Source organism: Triticum aestivum, chromosome 4D, assembly GCF_018294505.1.
Source record: "Triticum aestivum cultivar Chinese Spring chromosome 4D, IWGSC CS RefSeq v2.1, whole genome shotgun sequence".
Lineage (NCBI taxonomy): Eukaryota > Viridiplantae > Streptophyta > Magnoliopsida > Poales > Poaceae > Triticum > Triticum aestivum.
In genome coordinates, this window is record NC_057805.1 from 118,670,510 (window position 1) to 118,686,039 (window position 15,530).

General features: G+C 47.3%; 1 protein-coding gene across 2 annotated transcripts; it reads right to left on the minus strand.

The window, feature by feature from the left end:
• Positions 1-3,747: 3,747 nt before the first annotated feature.
• Positions 3,748-6,143, minus strand: LOC123096691 (ferritin-1, chloroplastic). Of its 2 annotated transcripts, none has more exons than XM_044518443.1 (8): positions 5,768-6,143; positions 5,481-5,564; positions 5,322-5,382; positions 5,129-5,216; positions 4,588-4,658; positions 4,373-4,438; positions 4,184-4,247; positions 3,748-4,058 (listed from the first exon to the last, which is right to left on the minus strand). In XM_044518443.1, the coding sequence occupies exons 1-8, from the start codon at positions 6,058-6,060 to the stop codon at positions 4,015-4,017; spliced, it is 771 nt and encodes a 256-aa protein (XP_044374378.1). In that variant the 5' UTR covers positions 6,061-6,143; the 3' UTR covers positions 3,748-4,014. The 2 variants fall into 2 exon arrangements, with proteins under 2 accessions (XP_044374378.1, XP_044374379.1); XM_044518444.1 differs by having other exon boundaries at positions 4,588-4,649; positions 5,768-6,139.
• Positions 6,144-15,530: the final 9,387 nt, after the last annotated feature.

Consider the following 15,530-nt stretch of genomic DNA (forward strand, 5'->3'; position numbering starts at 1 on the left):
AAATAAGCAAAAAACTGGAACTGGCACTAGGCACTGAGTTGATAGGTTAGTTCTCAAAAATGATATAAAATGGCATATAAAGCATACAAGATTGATAATATAATAGCATGAAATAATAAAAAATTATAGATATGTTGGAGATGTATCAATGTCCTATGCCGCATCGGGGTCTGACTCCACAGTGTGCGACTTCGCGTCTCGAAGAATGATGCAGTGCCTCGTGGAACCTCATCACCTGTTGCCATCGCTCTGCGTGTGTCGGCACGTGCATTTGTGGTGGTGCACGCCCTCCCGGGACCCCGAACGGCTATCCCACCCATGTGTTCGGCCGGTGATGAACTCAGTTCGTAGTCGGTGTCTTGATGGGCGGTTGAGGTGGGTTTGCTCCTTTTAGAACGACGCGGTTGTTCCCTTGAGTTGGTTTGACTCCTTGCTGCCAATATGTCTCATAAATAGGTGGGGATGTGGTCGTTTGGTCATTTTCCTCCCTGACCGTTTGGTTGTCATTAGCATTGTATTTTGCACATAGTTTTGAGAAAAACTACTTCAAATGGTTCATTTGCCTTTTTGGTTGCATTTCTTGATGACGCCCTTTGGGGATAACTCATATAACGGACGTTTGCTATACGTGCCGCCCATAACTTGCTTAATTTCCTGGCTGTAGTTCGTCTTGACAATGAAGGGGGTGATTGTATGTATGCCAATAGCACGCCGGAGGAAATCAATGCGTGTTTGATCATGTGGCTACGTCCATCCACATTTATCTAAGGCACTCTTACGCCCATTGGACCATAAGATAGTATGCCGAACAAACATCATACCGTGCCATACCATTGGAGGGTGTCCGGTTCCATACATGACTATGATTCTATGAATAAACAACAAAGAAGGCAAGCAAACCATATGAAATAGAGTCTAACATAGATACTTAAAAGCAACATGTTTTATCCATTGCACCCTTGGCACATTTTTCCTGTGGCTAAACCAACAACAAGAGTAGTCTATCGAGTGTCGATGGTGTAATATATGTTTAGCATCGTCTACCATTACATTGTGTAACCGAGTGATGGCGGCTTCATTTAATTATCCCCTATCCATTAAGAATCCACGCGCCACATTAGTAAAACAATTAACTAATGAAGGCAGGGTAGATTTAATTAACTCATCAATGTTGATGGCTCACAAAGTTGGTTTTGAAAGTCGAAGAAGGCATCCTAGAACACCTCATCCAGCCAGACCGTAGTGCTGAAAGACCGGGCTCAAAATACGTCGGGCATGCGCGAGCGCTCAGCTCGGCTTGCGCGCCGGTCGCATCCGACTGTTGGGTTGCCTTGGCGGGCCAACTGACGATAAACATCCTTCAAATACTTCACCTAAATTTTTGATTGTATTAGTTCTTCCTCTACTTGGCTGCAGTTGGTCTCTTCTAATAGTTCACTTAACCTCCAGATTTAGTTGGTCTCTGCCCCAATGACGTAATGGGTCATCTAACACCTCTAATCTTTTGTATCTCCAGAACGACGGCGATGCTCCCCTAGATTAATGATCTCGAGTCTTTTTTCTTTTTGTCATATTCCATAAAAAAGGGCCCCCGCGTCGCTAATCTTGGCGACACGGGCGGCGACCCAATCTTCGACGCTTCCGGCCCCGTCCCGTGCTCCTTCCCCTCGCCGCCGCCAGAGGCCATGGCCGGGCGAAGCCTGTGCGGTGGTGGCCGCGGCGGGGCCTTGTTCTCGTGGCGTGATGCGGCTGGTTTTTCTGTGCAGCGGCTAATGATAGCACCGTCGCGGCGGGCGGCTAGCGACGACCGTCAGATTTCGGACGGCGGCGGTTGCGGCGCTCTGCGTCAACCTGAATCAGCAGATCCTCAGTGATTGGTGTCATCTTCTTGTCCCCGTGCATGATCTAGCGACGCGTTTGGTTCGTTACATTTTCGCTGTCTCCCGAATACAGTGGCTCACGATTACGTTACCTGCGTTTGTTTCGGCCGCGTCGGTTTTAGCTCCCATGTAATCGCAAACCATCCTTCACAAAACTGAAAACACCCGAGACAACTTGGTATCGAAAAACACCGCTCGTCCCAACCGTTTTCTTCACCAGAAGAGGAGAACCAAGCAGCAGCGCCGGCGTCTCCCTCGTCGTGAGCAGTACCATCGCCGCCGATCTCCATTCGCCTCCGCCGCCGAGCGCCGCCGGTCTCCGTTTGACTCCGCCGCCGAGCGCCGCCGGTTTCCGTTTGCCTCCGCCGCCGTGGGGAGCGTCACCGATCTCTCGTCGTCGTCGCCACCGCCGCCGCAGCCGTGGGCAGCGCCACCGATCTCGGTTCGCCGCCGTGAGCAGTAGCGTTCTTTTGATCGGCCGGTGATCTCATTTTCCTTCACGAGCCATTCCTAGCAGCCGGCCGTCGTCCAGTCCTCCGGCATCTTCTACAAGGTTGGCAACGGTACTCCACCTCCACGGCTTCCTATTCCCTTGCGTGAACCAAACACTTCACGCATTCACTCACCCCTAATCTAATACAGTGTATTCACATTATAACAGTGAATACATTACCTGAGCTCCAACCAAACGCATCGTAGATGGATGCGTGTTCCAATCGCTCTTGGACTGTACACAAGGACTGAAGAACAAACCTGTTGTGCTGCATCCATTGATATGGCGCTGCTCAACTTCTTCCACCGCTGATCCGCGATGGCTCGACCGACATGTCGCTTGCGGATGGGCTGAAGGTTGCTTGGCAAGGGCTACAACGCAGCAGCAACAATGGTGAACGTTTGAAGACGTGTTTATCGAGCAGGATCAGCACGGAAGGATATGATTTGCTGGATCCGGCTCCTCCATCTCCGGTGGCTTTGGCGGCAAGATGACCACACCGAACTGCGGTGACGAATCGCTGCGGATTCCGGTGGCCACCAAAAGATTTTCGTGAGGGTTCCCCTCTTTAGATCCGGTGGTTGTCTTCGACAGTGTCATGCAATCTAAAGACGACGGCTTGACGCAAAGGTATGATTGTGCAGCGGTGGTAGTCGAGTAGCCCAGTGCAAGCTGCTGGGATCGCAGAAAAGTGGTGGCGACAACACATGATTGACTTCGACGAGCTCCGGGGTGAAAACCTACGTTTGACCTAGGTTGGTTATAACTGGCAATGGCGATGTTTTGCATTGTTATCTTGTTGAAGACATTGCTCGGATATGCTCGAATTGGTTTTTCAGGGTGAAAACCTAGAACCTGCCTATTGGTGGTTGGATCTGGTGACGGTGACGCTTGAACGCTGCTCCCTTCGTGAAGGCGTTGCTGTTGAAGAACCTCGTTGTCTTTATGATGTCATGAGGTGATTGGTGCGGATAAGGTCATAGTTGTAGTTTGTCGATCGTGGATTTGATAACTTCAGGTTTTTTTCCTCGCTTAGGCATAGCTTTGGTCTTACATGACTTTGCTATTTGCCAGCGTGTTTTTGTGTGTGTGAGTTTATGATGGATGTGTGCATCCTAGCTATGCAGAGGCCGGGTATATGCTCAATGAGTTTGTATCCCCTTGATGCTTCATTTTGAGTTAAATAAAATCCACCCTTTCTCGAAAAAAAAGTATTTTAGCAGAACGATGGAGTACCACCTGAACTTGTTGTAATTTGCTTCCTTGGAGGGGCGCAGGCCCGGGGACAAAAGGGCTAGGGTGCAATCTATAGCGACTCAACATCCTGGGCTTGAAGCTAATGCGTCAGCAGCGAAGAACAAGATCAGGCTAGAATTACCCAAGACCCTACATATAGTCCTTGCTTTATTGCGAATTTCAAGCTGGCAGCACATGCACAGAAGTAACATAGTTCACATGTTCTACTACTTTCAGTGCGCCATGTTCTTTTGGAGGACGCAAACACCTTACACACCACTCTGTAAACCCACTGCAAAACCCAAGAAACACAACCAGTGGTTGGCTGATCCACTGCCTGACAGTTCTGAGTTGTGACCTACATGCATCTTCCCCTGAGCAGCAAAGCATATCCATGGCCTGTCTCTAGGCCTCTTCTTCAAGCAGCATCCGATCAAAGTGCCACACCCCTGCATGCATACAAACCATGCAAGTAAAACATCCGATGCCGTAGCAATATCAGTTGCTTTTCACAAGTACAAAGTTAGTACAAAGTTGGGTCATCTATTTTGGAACGGAGGGAGTACAAACTAACCGTGTCCTTTGCCGATTCTCCTAAGCTGCGTCACGTACTCGGAGATCTTCTTCACGGCATCAACCTTTCACAAGAATTTAGCAGGAGTTATTCGGTCAGCAAAGCACAAAATGAAGCAAAGCATCTCAAAACTACGGTGCGTGTGTGGCAGATCTCTGACTCTCTGTATTGAGGCGGTTTTATTTTTACCTGCTCCTGAAGAAATTGACTCTCAACAAAGTCGCTCAGCTGAGGATCATTGCACCTTGTTGCCACCTGTTAAATTTTGGATGAACATTTTAACTATGGTGTGGCACAGTATTGCACGTACTGTTCTGATAAATCAATCAGGAATTCATTTGGTCGCAGTTGCACACACATCCCTTTTACAATAACCTCCTTGCAAGCATGAAGGAGCAACTTACAGAGTGCAGGTTGTGCAGCTTCTCATTCACGAGCTTTTCAAGAGCTAGAGCCAACTCCATTGCTGAAACAACTTGAGAGGTTCAAGTTAGAACACAGGAGGATTTCACAAGCTAGGTTCCACAAAATGAAAGCAGCAAATGAGGGAAATATCTGGATTTTAACAGCTTGCTACTTACTTTCCGACTGTTTTGTGCCCTTGTCTATTCATATGTTTTATAAATTAAAGCTTTTCAAACACAACACAGTTTTCCGTGAGCACACGTCAGGGCAGTGACAGTTTTTGATGATCAGACATGATCAAATTCAAAAGGTCACTGGAGACCAGGTGCATAACTGATCAACAGCTAAAAATTTACATCTGTTTGACTGAGGCCATGTTCAGTTGATAATCAGTTATAGCTTTGCGTATAGTACCTACTAACTTACGCTGTCATCTAGTGAACTACTGTTACTTTCCCCAGGTAATTAATCTGGCACAGCTGATAGTGCCTTTCTAAGAACTGAATATGCATAAACACCCACAACCATAAATAAACTTACCATACAGAGCATCGCCTTTCTCAGAGTGGTCGAACTCTGTCAATGGGGTCACGATAGACTGGAGCCTCACCCGCCCTCCACGTCTGTTCTGATGGACACACATAAGAATACACCAAGCATCATCCATCAGTTTCTAGCTAGCACGACAGGACAGTGGTATTAATATTTTTAAGGTCAAGGAAATCAATGATACCTGGTACTCCATTAGCATCTCCGCGTGCTCCCTTTCCTCGTCGCTCGATTCCTTAAAGAACCTGGAGAAAAGAAACAGGCGCACATCAGAACCAAGCTTTGTTCAGAAAATTGTACTGGTAGCTTTAGTAATGGAAGACAGCTACATCACTGTGCATACTTGGCAAAGCCCTTGAGGGCAACATTGTCCCGGTCGAAGTAGGCGTAGAGGGAGTGGTACGCGTACGAGGCATTGTACTCCACACTGCAATGCAGACATACAGTATTAGTTTTCCTCTAATCAGGACCAGATGCAGGCACTATCTAGCGAGCTAAGAATGGTCAGGTAACTCAAACCAAAACCATCAGTCCTTTGTAAAAATTTACAGTAAAATCTGCAGGCACAAATTGCACGCAGTCGATTTATCGGGATGATGAGGCGCATAGCGCTGGTGCGGGTTTACTCACTTGATCTGCTCGTTGATGGCGGCCTCGCATTCATCGACGAACTTTTGCCTGGCGAGCGACTGGCCCTCGGCCTGCGGCACGAGCGAAAGCTCCCCCTTGAGCTCCTCGAACGGCTGGAACATCACACCGCTGAGGAGCACCTCCTCCTTTTTCCCCTTCCCCGCGGCCCTGCACGCCGTCGACGGCCCTTTCGCTAACGGCGGCAGCCTCGCAGAACCGTGGGCCGGCCCTGGCGCAGAGAGCTGGCTAGCCGCGGCGACGGCGGCCGGAGACGACGCAATCCTAAGAAGCATCTCGAAGAGAAGAAGATGGGGGCGAGTGAGGGGAACTGGAAGTGGGCGTGGAAGGCCGAAGTGGGAGAGGAGACGGGGATAGCTGGATAGGTATTACTAACCAACAAAATACTCGCATACATTATTGATTATCTTACTATTGAAAGGGAATTGTAATCTCACTTCCTCGTCTTCAGAATTTTCTCGTTTCATGATCCTTTTCCCACCTTCTCTGTTTCCATTTTTCTTCATTCCATACGTGCCAAATAGTTTTCTTTTTCTTCATTGGTTTTTTATCCCTTCATTTTTCTTCATTCCATTTTTCCGGACGGCTTGTTACCCGAGCGAACCAATCTTCCTGCCTATGGCGTATCCTAAATGGTTGCAACCGTCGATGGCTCCTCTCTTTCCCTCAATCCCCATTCTCTTTTCTTTTTTGCGGGTGAGGACTTGTATTACTCAACTATTCAAGTCCTTACAATCAATAGCATTTAGCTCTAAAATAAAATCAGTACCATAACCCAACCATGTCATGGTTCTTCCTTCAGTCCGAACAAAATTAGCTAAGCTATCGCTAACACTATTTTGAGTACGATTTATATGAGTAATATAAAAATCACGAAGAGACATTAGATGTCTAATCTCTTTAGTAAGAGATAAGTAAATCAATCTATCAGTCTCCTTTGCCTGGACAAGCTTGACTGCAATAATAGAATCCATCTTGATCATAATAGAATGATCACTTCTAGGCAAGAGACAATCCCTCCATGCAAGCACATAGTTTTGCTTCAAGAGCACCACGACAGGAAAATAAACAATGGTTCCATCAACCACTCTAAGCAACATATCTGCACCAGCTGAGCTTCCATGAGCAAAGGATCCATCTGAGTTTAATTTCACCCAGCCGTGACAAGGGGAAGTCCATTGAGCAACCACTCTAGGCATTATCACATGTGAGGTCGCCTGTAGTGCTCTATCATATGTCATTATTTGCTTCCCTTTGTTCTAATATGTAGTAAGATCTATCTGCAGACCAAATAGTGAATCAAGGTAGCTCATTAGAAACCTCTTTGATGCTTCCATTAATGACGGTGGCTTATTGTGGACCACCTCATTGCGAATAAACCAGGCACGCCATATGATCATTAGTACCATACTGCGTTCTACATCTGAAAGAGGAGCAAGGGCACACAACAACCACTCCTTCCTTGTGTTTTTAACTGAATCAACCTCCGAAAAAGTCCATACAGGGGACATGGTTCTCCACAAATCACGTGACAAAGGGCGTCTAAGGAAAGGGTGAAAATTGTCCTCTGGTTCATGATCACAAACGGACATATGTCATCATTTTCCAGCCCCCTACTAAACTTTTTCTACCAAGTTGGTAATGCATTAGTTGCGACTTTCCAAGCATGATTACGGACAGTCGGTGGAACGTCACACGACCAGATAAGTTTCCAGCAAGAACGGCGCCCATCTGGCCGAGAACTAGAACCAGTAGCCGACCCTCTCTGTACTTCATCAAAAGTTAAATCGCATGCACTCTTCACAGAGAAAGTCCAAACTTGCCAGGACCCCACGCTAAAGTATCATCTTCAAGTCGACGAGAAGCACAAATTTTGACAATCTCCGCCACATCCGCCGGCAAGAACTCATGAAGTAGTCCAATATTCCATGCACCATTACCATCTAACAGCTCGGACACAAAGCGTATATGATATCTACCTTGTAGTGTGATAGGCTTGTAAGAGAATGATCTCGGAATCCAGTTATTGCGCCAAACACGTATGCTCCTCCCATTGCCCACTCTCCACACCAAGCCCTTCTTTAGAAGATCGAGCCCATGAGTAATAGCCTGTCAAGAAGAAGAAACATTGCATGTAAAAACCGTGTCCTCCAACTTACCCTCCAGATAGTACCTAGCCTTTAGGACTTGAGCACAAAGATTGTCCGGTTTTAAAATAAGTCTCCAGGCCTGCCTTGCTAGCAAAGCTTGATTGAAAAGATGGAAATCTCGAAAGCCCGAACCACCTTTATCTTTAGGCTGCAGCAAAGTATCCCAAGCCCACCAGTGCACCTTTCTTTTGCCTTTCAAATAATCCCAATAAAATCCTCTCACCATCCTAGTGAGTTTGTCAAAAATTGAGAAGGGCAACTTAAAAAACCCATAATATACGTGGGTAGTGCTTGAGCTACAGACTAAATAAGTGCCTCTCTACCAGGTTGAGCGAGATGGCCATCTCCCCACTGAATAAGACACTTTGTTAAACTCATTTGAATATTTTGGAATCTCCCTTTCGACGGCCGGCCATCAGGAGTGGGAAGCCCCAAATATTTTTCCACGAAGACCATACTAGTGACATTAAGAACTTCTCTTACTTCCTACTGGACACCATCTGGACATGCATGCCCCAAAAGAATAGAACATTTATTGAAATTCAAACTCTGTCCCGTGGCGTTACTATAGAGATCCAAAGCCAGTTTGATCCTTAATGCTTGAGCTCGTGATGCCTCAAAGAATAGAAAAGTATCATAAGCAAACAAAAGATGTGAAATACCCGAAGCTCTTTTGCATACCTTAATAGGAGTAATATCACACGCAGAGACATTATTTTTTAGAATTCCAGATAGACCATCAGCCACAAAAAGAAACAAGAACAGAGAGAGAGGGGTGAGGGAGTCCTGGACTAGGGGGTCCTCCGGGATCCGGGCTGTGTGATGTGGGCCGGATTGGTGGGCCGTGAAGATACAAGATCGAGGACCTTCTCTCGTGTCCGGATGGGACTCTCCTTGGCATGGAAGGCAAGCTTGGCGTTCGGATATGAAGATTCCTTTCTCTGCAAACCGACTCAGTATAACCCTAGCCCCCTCCGGTGTCTATATAAACCGGAGGGTTTTAGTCCGTAGGGGTAATCATAATCATACAGGCTAGACATCTAGGGTTTAGCCATCACGATCTCGAGGTAGATCAACTATTGTAACCCCTATACTCATCAAAGTCAATCAAGCAGGAACTAGGGTATTACCTCCATTAAGAGGGCCCGAACCTGGTAAACATCATGTCCCCCGCCTCTTGTTACCTTCGATCCTTAGACACACAGTTCGGGACCCCCTACCCGAGATCTGCCGGTTTTGACACCGATATTGGTGCTTTCATTGAGAGTTCCTCCGTGTTGTCGATAGAAGGATCGATGGCTCGCCTTGTCGTCAACGGCAAAATCACCTCTGGAAGAGCCCTAGTGCCTGGGTAGATCCTCCAGATCGGCAATTTCACCATAGGCTCCCGTCCAGCCATTAAGCCCAAGGCGGTCCCCCGGATTGCCAAAAATCATCTCTGCATCAACCCCAAAGGCATTGATAAGATGGATCCGACAGATGTTTCGTCTTTAAACGAACTGCTAGATCGCATCGCCGCCCTTGGGGTCGCAACAGATTATGATCTGGTTGGGCTTAAACCCGATCAGAGGGAAATCAGGTCTCAACCTGTCACCCACCTGGTGACTGTTGTGGAAGAGCAAGTTGAGGATACTGCTCCTCCTATTCTAAAAACAAACTATGTTCGGATCTTCGAGCCCTATGAGCCGGATACTCATCTTCAAGAAGGGATCATCTCTCTCCCGAACATAGAATCCGGCATTGAGTCTAAAAAACCCCCGGACACTCCAGACCCTGGGCCAATGACCTCAGAAATTTTTCAAAATCCGGATTCCACAGTGGGTCGGGGTTCGGATTCAAGCCCACCCACCCACCACAATCAATACTCTCCAAGCAATTCCGGTCCCCCGGACATATGCGATTTAATGTATATACGACAGCAACCTCTGGAAACAGTCCATCACTTTTGGGCTAGATTCCTACTTGTTAAAAACAAGATCAAAGATTGTTGCGACGATGATGCGGTATCAGTCTTTTGCCGCAACTGTACGGATGAGGGCATCCTCAACGCCCTCAATCGGCGCCACATTCCGCACTTTGCAGATTTGGCACACATAGTACAGAAGTATTGCGCAATGGAAAGCGCTTGGAAAGCCCAGACAGCTCGGTGGGAGCCACCGGCCGAACAAAAAGGATGCACCCTTATGGGGCACCTGATCATTCTTCCACGGGAAGAAAAATTCAGCCCTTACCGGGACACAGGACTGTCCTCGATGGATGGCTTGACAAGCCCTGTCAGATACACGCGATGCCAAATTCCAAGCCAAATCATAACCTTCGGGCATGTTGGATACTCCGGCAGGTGGCTAAAAGTGGGAAGGCTATCCTCTCCAACACTACTCCAACAAGGTATTCCCCCAAGGATAACGACCTTGATGTGTTTACGGTCTTCGAGACCTTTTCATCAAACAACCGGCGCAAAAGAGCGCTCCGCGACCTCGTCGAAGTTAATCATGTAGCCGCAATAAATCATTGGAACGATATGGCGATAACCTTCAATGCCAATGACAAGCCAAGGGCCCGATCAGTCCGAGCACCAGCCACTTTGGTTCTAAACCCAACCATGGACGGCTTTCGCCTTACTAAAGTGCTCATGGACGGCGGCGGCGGACTGAACCTCATCTACGAAGACACGCTCAATAAAATGCAAATGGACAGGAGTCGCATTGAGCAAAGCAATACATCCTATCGAGGAATCTTCCCCAGTCGGGAAGCAAGATGTTCAGGGAAAATTAAACTAGATGTGGTATTCGGCACGCCCAAGAACTATAGGTCTGAAGAGATAATCTTCCAGGTGGCACCTTTCAACAGCGGATATCATGCCCTGGTAGGGCGAGATGCATTCACACGCTTTCAAGCCATACCTCATTACGGATACATGAAGCTCAAAATGTAGGAAATATGCCCTAGAGGCAATAATAAATGGTTATTATTATATTTCTTTGTTCATGATAATTGTCTATTGTTCATGCTATAATTGTGTTATCCGGAAATCGTAATACATGTGTGAATACATAGACCACAACGTGTCCCTAGTAAGCCTCTAGTTGACTAGCTCGTTGATCAACAGATAGTCATGGTTTCCTGACTATGGACATTGGATGTCATTGATAACGGGATCACATCATTAGGAGAATGATGTGATGGACAAGACCCAATCCTAAGCATAGCATAAAAGATCGTGTAGTTCGTTTGCTAGAGCTTTTCCAATGTCAAGTATCATTTCCTTAGACCATGAGATCGTGTAACTCCCGGATGCCGTAGGAGTGCTTTGGGTGTACCCAACATCATAACGTAACTGGGTGACTATAAAGGTACACTACGGGTATCTCTGAAAGTGTCTGTTGGGTTGACACGAATCGAGACTGGGATTTGTCACTCCGTATGACGGAGAGGTATCTCTGGGCCCACTCGGTAATGCATCATCATAATGAGCTCAATGTGACTAAGGAGTTAGCCACGGGATCATGCATTACGGTACGAGTAAAGAGTCTTGCCGGTAACGAGACTGAACAAGGTATTGGGATACCGACGATCGAATCTCGGGCAAGTAACGTACCGATTGACAAAGGGAATTGTATACGGGATTGATTGAATCCTCGACATTGTGGTTCATCCGATGAGATCATCGTGGAACATGTGGGAGCCAACATGGGTATCCAGATCCCGCTGTTGGTTATTGACCGGAGAGGCGTCTCGGTCATGTCTGCATGTCTCCCGAACCCGTAGGGTCTACACACTTAAGGTTCGGTGACGCTAGGGTTGTAGAGATATTAGTATGCGGAAACCCGAAAGTTGTTCGGAGTCCCGGATGAGATCCCGGACGTCACGAGGAGTTCCGGAATGGTCCGGAGGTGAAGAATTATATATAGGAAGTCCAGTTTCGGCCACCGGGAAAGTTTCGGGGGTTATCAGTATTGTACCGGGACCACCGGAAGGGTCCCGGGGGTCCACCGGGTGGGGCCACCTATCCCGGAGGGCCCCATGGGCTGAAGTGGGAAGGGAACCAGCCCTTAGTGGGCTGGGGCACCCCCCCTTGGGCCTCCCCCTGCGCCTAGGGTTGGAAACCCTAGGGGTGGGGGGGGGCGCCCCACTTGGCTTGGGGGGGAAGCCACCCCCCTTCCCCCTTGGCCGCGCCCCCCTTGTAGATCTGATCTCCCAGGGCCGGCGCCCCCCCAGGGGTCCCTATATATAGTGGGGGGAGGGAGGGCAGCAGCACCACAGCCCCTGGCGCCTCCCTCTCCCCCTGCAACACATCTCCCTCTCGCAGAAGCTTGGCGAAGCCCTGCCGAGATCCCCGCTACTTCCACCACCACGCCGTCGTGCTGCTGGATCTCCATCAACCTCCCCTTCCCCCTTGCTGGATCAAGGAGGAGACGTCGCTGCTCCGTTCGTGTGTTGAACGCGGAGGTGCCGTCCGTTCGGCACTCGGTCATCGGTGATTTGGATCACGGCGAGTACGACACCATCAACCCCATTCATTAGAACGCTTCCGCTCGCGATCTACAAGGGTATGTAGATGCACTCCTTTCCCCTTGTTGCTAGTATACTCCATAGATGGATCTTGGTGATGCGTAGGATTTTTTTTAAATTTTGCTACGATCCCCAACAGTGGTATCAGAGCCAGGCCTATGCGTAGTTACTATGCACGAGTAGAACACAAAGTAGTTGTGGGCGTAGATGTTGCCAATTCTTCTTGCCGCTACTAGTCTTATCTTGTTTCGGCGGTATTGTGGGATGAAGCGGCCCGGACCGACCTTACACGTACGCTTACGTGAGACAGGTTCCACCGACTGACATGCACTAGTTGCATAAGGTGGCTAGCGGGTGTCTGTCTCTCCCACTTTAGTCGGAACGGATTCGATGAAAAGGGTCCTTATGAAGGGTAAATAGAAATTGGCATATCATGTTGTGGTTTTACGTAGGTAAGAAACGTTCTTGCTAGAAACCTATACAAGCCACGTAAAAACTTGCAACAACAATTAGAGGACGTCTAACTTGTTTTTGCAGCATGTGCCTTGTGATGTGATATGGCCAGAAGATGTGATGAATGATATATGTGATGTATGAGATTGATCATATTCTTGTAATAGGAATCACGACTTGCTTGTCGATGAGTATGACAACCGGCAGGAGCCATAGGAGTTGTCTTTATTTTTTGTATGACCTGCGTGTCATTGAATAACGCCATGTAAATTACTTTACTTTATTGCTAAACGCGTTAGACATAGAAGTAGAAGTAATCGTTGGCGTGACAACTTCATGAAGACACAATGATGGAGATCATGATGATGGAGATCATGGTGTCATGCCGGTGACGAAGATGATCATGGTACCCCGAAGATGGAGATCAAAGGAGCAAAATGATATTGGCCATATCATGTCACTATTTGATTGCATGTGATGTTTATCATGTTTTGCATCTTATTTGCTTAGAACGACGGTAGTAAGTAAGATGATCCCTTATAATAATTTCAAGAAAGTGTTCCCCCTAACTGTGCACCGTTGCGAAGGTTCGTTGTTTCGAAGCACCACATGATGATCGGGTGTGATAGATTCTAACGTTCGCATACAACGGGTGTTGACGAGCCTAGCATGTACAGACATGGCCTCGGAACACACGCAATACACTTAGGTTGACTTGACGAGCCTAGCATGTACAGACATGGCCTCAGAACACGGAGGACCGAAAGGTCGAGCATGAGTCGTATAGAAGATACGATCAACATGGAGATGTTCACCGATCTTGACTAGTCCGTCTCACGTGATGATCGGACACGGCCTAGTTAACTCGGATCATGTTTCACTTAGATGACTAGAGGGATGTCTATCTGAGTGGGAGTTCATTGAATAATTTGATTATATGAACTTAATTATCATGAACTTAGTCTAAAATCTTTACAATATGTCTTGTAGATCAAATGGCCCACGTTGTCCTCAACTTCAACGCGTTCCTAGAGAAAACCAAGCTGAAAGATGATGGCAGCAACTATACGGACTGGGTCCGGAACCTGAGGATCATCCTCATAACTGCCAAGAAAGATTATGTCCTAGAAGCACCGCTAGGTGAAGCACCAATCCCAGAGAACCAAGACGTTATGAACGCTTGGCAATCACGTGCTGATGATTACTCCCTCGTTCAGTGCGGCATGCTTTACAGCTTAGAACCGGGTCTCCAAAAGCGTTTTGAGAAACATGGAGCATATGAGATGTTCGAAGAGCTGAAAATGGTTTTCCAAGCTCATGCCCGGGTCGAGAGATATGAAGTCTCTGACAAGTTCTTCAGCTGTAAAATGGAGGAAAATAGTTCTGTTAGTGAGCACATACTCAGAATGTCTGGGTTGCACAACCGCTTGTCTCAGCTGGGAGTTAATCTCCCGGATGACGCGGTCATTGACAGAATCCTCCAGTCGCTTCCACCGAGCTACAAGAGCTTTGTGATGAACTTCAATATGCAGGGGATGGAAAAGACCATTCCTGAGGTATATTCGATGCTGAAATCAGCGGAGGTGGAGATCAGAAAGGAACATCAAGTGTTGATGGTGAATAAAACCACTAAGTTCAAGAAAGGCAAGGGCAAGAAGAACTTCAAGAAGGACGGCAAGGGAGTTGCCGCGCCCGGTAAGCCAGTTACTGGGAAGAAGTCAAGGAATGGACCCAAGCCTAAGACTGAGTGCTTTTATTGGAAGGGAAGTGGTCACTGGAAGCGGAACTGCCCCAAATACTTAGCGGACAAGAAGGCCGGCAACACCAAAGGTATATGTGATATACATGTAATTGATGTGTACCTTACCAGTACTCGTAGTAGCTCCTGGGTATTTGATACCGGTGCGGTTGCTCATATTTGTAACTCAAAACAGGAACTACGGAATAAGTGGAGACTAGTAAAGGACGAGGTGACGATGCGCGTCGGGAATGGTTCCAAGGTCGATGTGATCGCCGTCGGCACGCTGCCTCTACATTTACCTACGGGATTAGTTTTAAGCCTCAATAATTGTTATTTAGTGCCAGCTTTGAGCATGAACATTGTATCTGGATCTCGTTTAATTTGAGATGGCTACTCATTTAAATCCGAGAATAATGGTTGTTCTATTTATATGAGAGATATGTTTTATGGTCATGCCCCGCTGGTCAATGGTTTATTCTTGATGAATCTCGAACGTGATGTTACACATATTCATAGTGTGAATACCAAAAGATGTAAAGTTGATAACGATAGTCCCACATACTTGTGGCACTGCCGCCTTGGTCACATTGGTGTCAAGCGCATGAAGAAGCTCCATGCAGATGGACTTTTGGAGTCTCTTGATTACGAATCATTTGACACGTGCGAACCATGCCTCATGGGTAAAATGACCAAGACTCCATTCTGCGGAACAATGGAGCGAGCAACCAACTTATTGGAAATCATACATACCGATGTGTGCGGTCCAATGAGTGTTGAGGCTCGCGGAGGATATCATTATGTTCTCACTCTCACCGATGACTTAAGTAGATATGGGTATGTCTACCTAATGAAACACAAGTCTGAAACCTTTGAAAAGTTCAAGGAATTT

Coding starts and splice junctions, on each gene's coding strand:
- LOC123096691 (XM_044518443.1), bottom strand. CDS start 6,060: ATGCTTCTTAGGATTGCGTCGTCTCCGGCCGCCGTCGCCGCGGCTAGC. Junction 4,659..5,128: donor GAAAGGCGATGCTCTGTATG/GTAAGTTTATTT, acceptor GAACCTCTCAAG/TTGTTTCAGCAATGGAGTTG. Junction 4,059..4,183: donor GAGAATCGGCAAAGGACACG/GTTAGTTTGTAC, acceptor GTATGCATGCAG/GGGTGTGGCACTTTGATCGG.